Below are 1,208 nucleotides of genomic sequence, written 5' to 3'. Positions count from 1 at the left end.
CGGCCATACCTTTTGACGAACAGATATTATCTCTTCATTCGCTGCTTTACACATAAAGCAGGCAAATATGTTAAAAATGTGAATGTTTAACAATAATATTTTGCATTGGGTAATTTCCTATCTCATGCGTCTCCCTTGCAAGTATTCAGCCTATCAATATAAGCATTTAGGTTTGTTTTATTATCTAGACATTTTTTGTGCGTCATTTATTTATGTGATGCAATTTTTTCCGACTTTTGAATCTCTTCAACATTTTTCCTATGGAAGCATTAACTTTAGGACAATCAATATGAAAGCAAATGCTGTTTTCTAGTCATGATCATATTTGACATCTCTTAGCCTATTACCATATAAGACTTGAAGGGTGTAGTGATACCAAAAAAAAAGTCTGTTAATGAGTAGTGATTCCAAAAAGACGTCTTTAATATTTCCCAGAGGAATAAGTTAAGACGCACATATTGTGAGTCTTGACTGAGTTTACCAATGCCCATATTCTTTCTCAGCTTCTTTTACTGGACTTCCTCTATTCAGATCAAACTACACCTACCACCTTGGCTTTCAGGATTTTAGCCAATTGTTCAAGCCTCTGACCTTTTCATTGACTTTTCACCATCAGTGAATTGATCAATACAGAAGATTTCATTGTGTACGAGAATCATAGGTTGTGAATTAACTCACGACAACAATAGGATGCAGTAAGACACACGCAATTTTTATTCATTGTTTTGTTTTATCCAATTCCTCCAACACATAAACTGATATTAAAAAGTCATTATCAAGCAATGAAGAACACTGAGAGAGTACATAGCACCATTTTTACATAGCACCAATTTCCAAACCACACCATAGTAATATCAACTACATATTTATATATATACACATCAACAAAACACATGATAATCCAAAGCATGCACATCCACTAAAAGCCCAGAGCTGATACCTTGTCTTTGGAGTTTAGGACAACAGCCGCTTGTGGTGGGATGCGCACAATGTGGTGTGGCATTTCTCTGGCACAGAGTGGCAGGTACACACGTGCTGGCAAGTTTAAGTTCAGTACAGATAACTCGGCCAGCAACCGAGACGTCTTGGCTTCTTTGGTGGGCTGTGCTCCTAAGCGCTTCCCAATGCTGATCATGGCCCGAACAAATTCAAGCTCAGGAGACAGTCTTGGTGCCTGGAAGAGAGAATAAAAACATCGTAAGTACATG

At 37.7% G+C, this 1,208-nt stretch overlaps 1 protein-coding gene across 1 annotated transcript in view; it reads right to left on the bottom strand.

Moving 5' to 3' along the window:
* Nucleotides 1-1,208, bottom strand: part of LOC119592471 (phosphatidylinositol 4-kinase beta-like) — a gene marked incomplete in the record, with an annotated part of 27,204 nt that overhangs the window by 4,130 nt on the left and 21,866 nt on the right. Inside the window, 1 exon segment of the mRNA XM_037941299.1 lies at nucleotides 941-1,174. Coding sequence (XP_037797227.1) covers nucleotides 941-1,174 — 234 coding nt within the window.

The sequence above is a fragment of the Penaeus monodon genome, chromosome 30 (genome assembly GCF_015228065.2).
Source record: "Penaeus monodon isolate SGIC_2016 chromosome 30, NSTDA_Pmon_1, whole genome shotgun sequence".
Taxonomy (NCBI): domain Eukaryota; kingdom Metazoa; phylum Arthropoda; class Malacostraca; order Decapoda; family Penaeidae; genus Penaeus; species Penaeus monodon.
The sequence above is the reverse complement of the archived record's forward strand: the minus strand, read 5'-3'. Positions and strand labels throughout refer to the sequence as shown.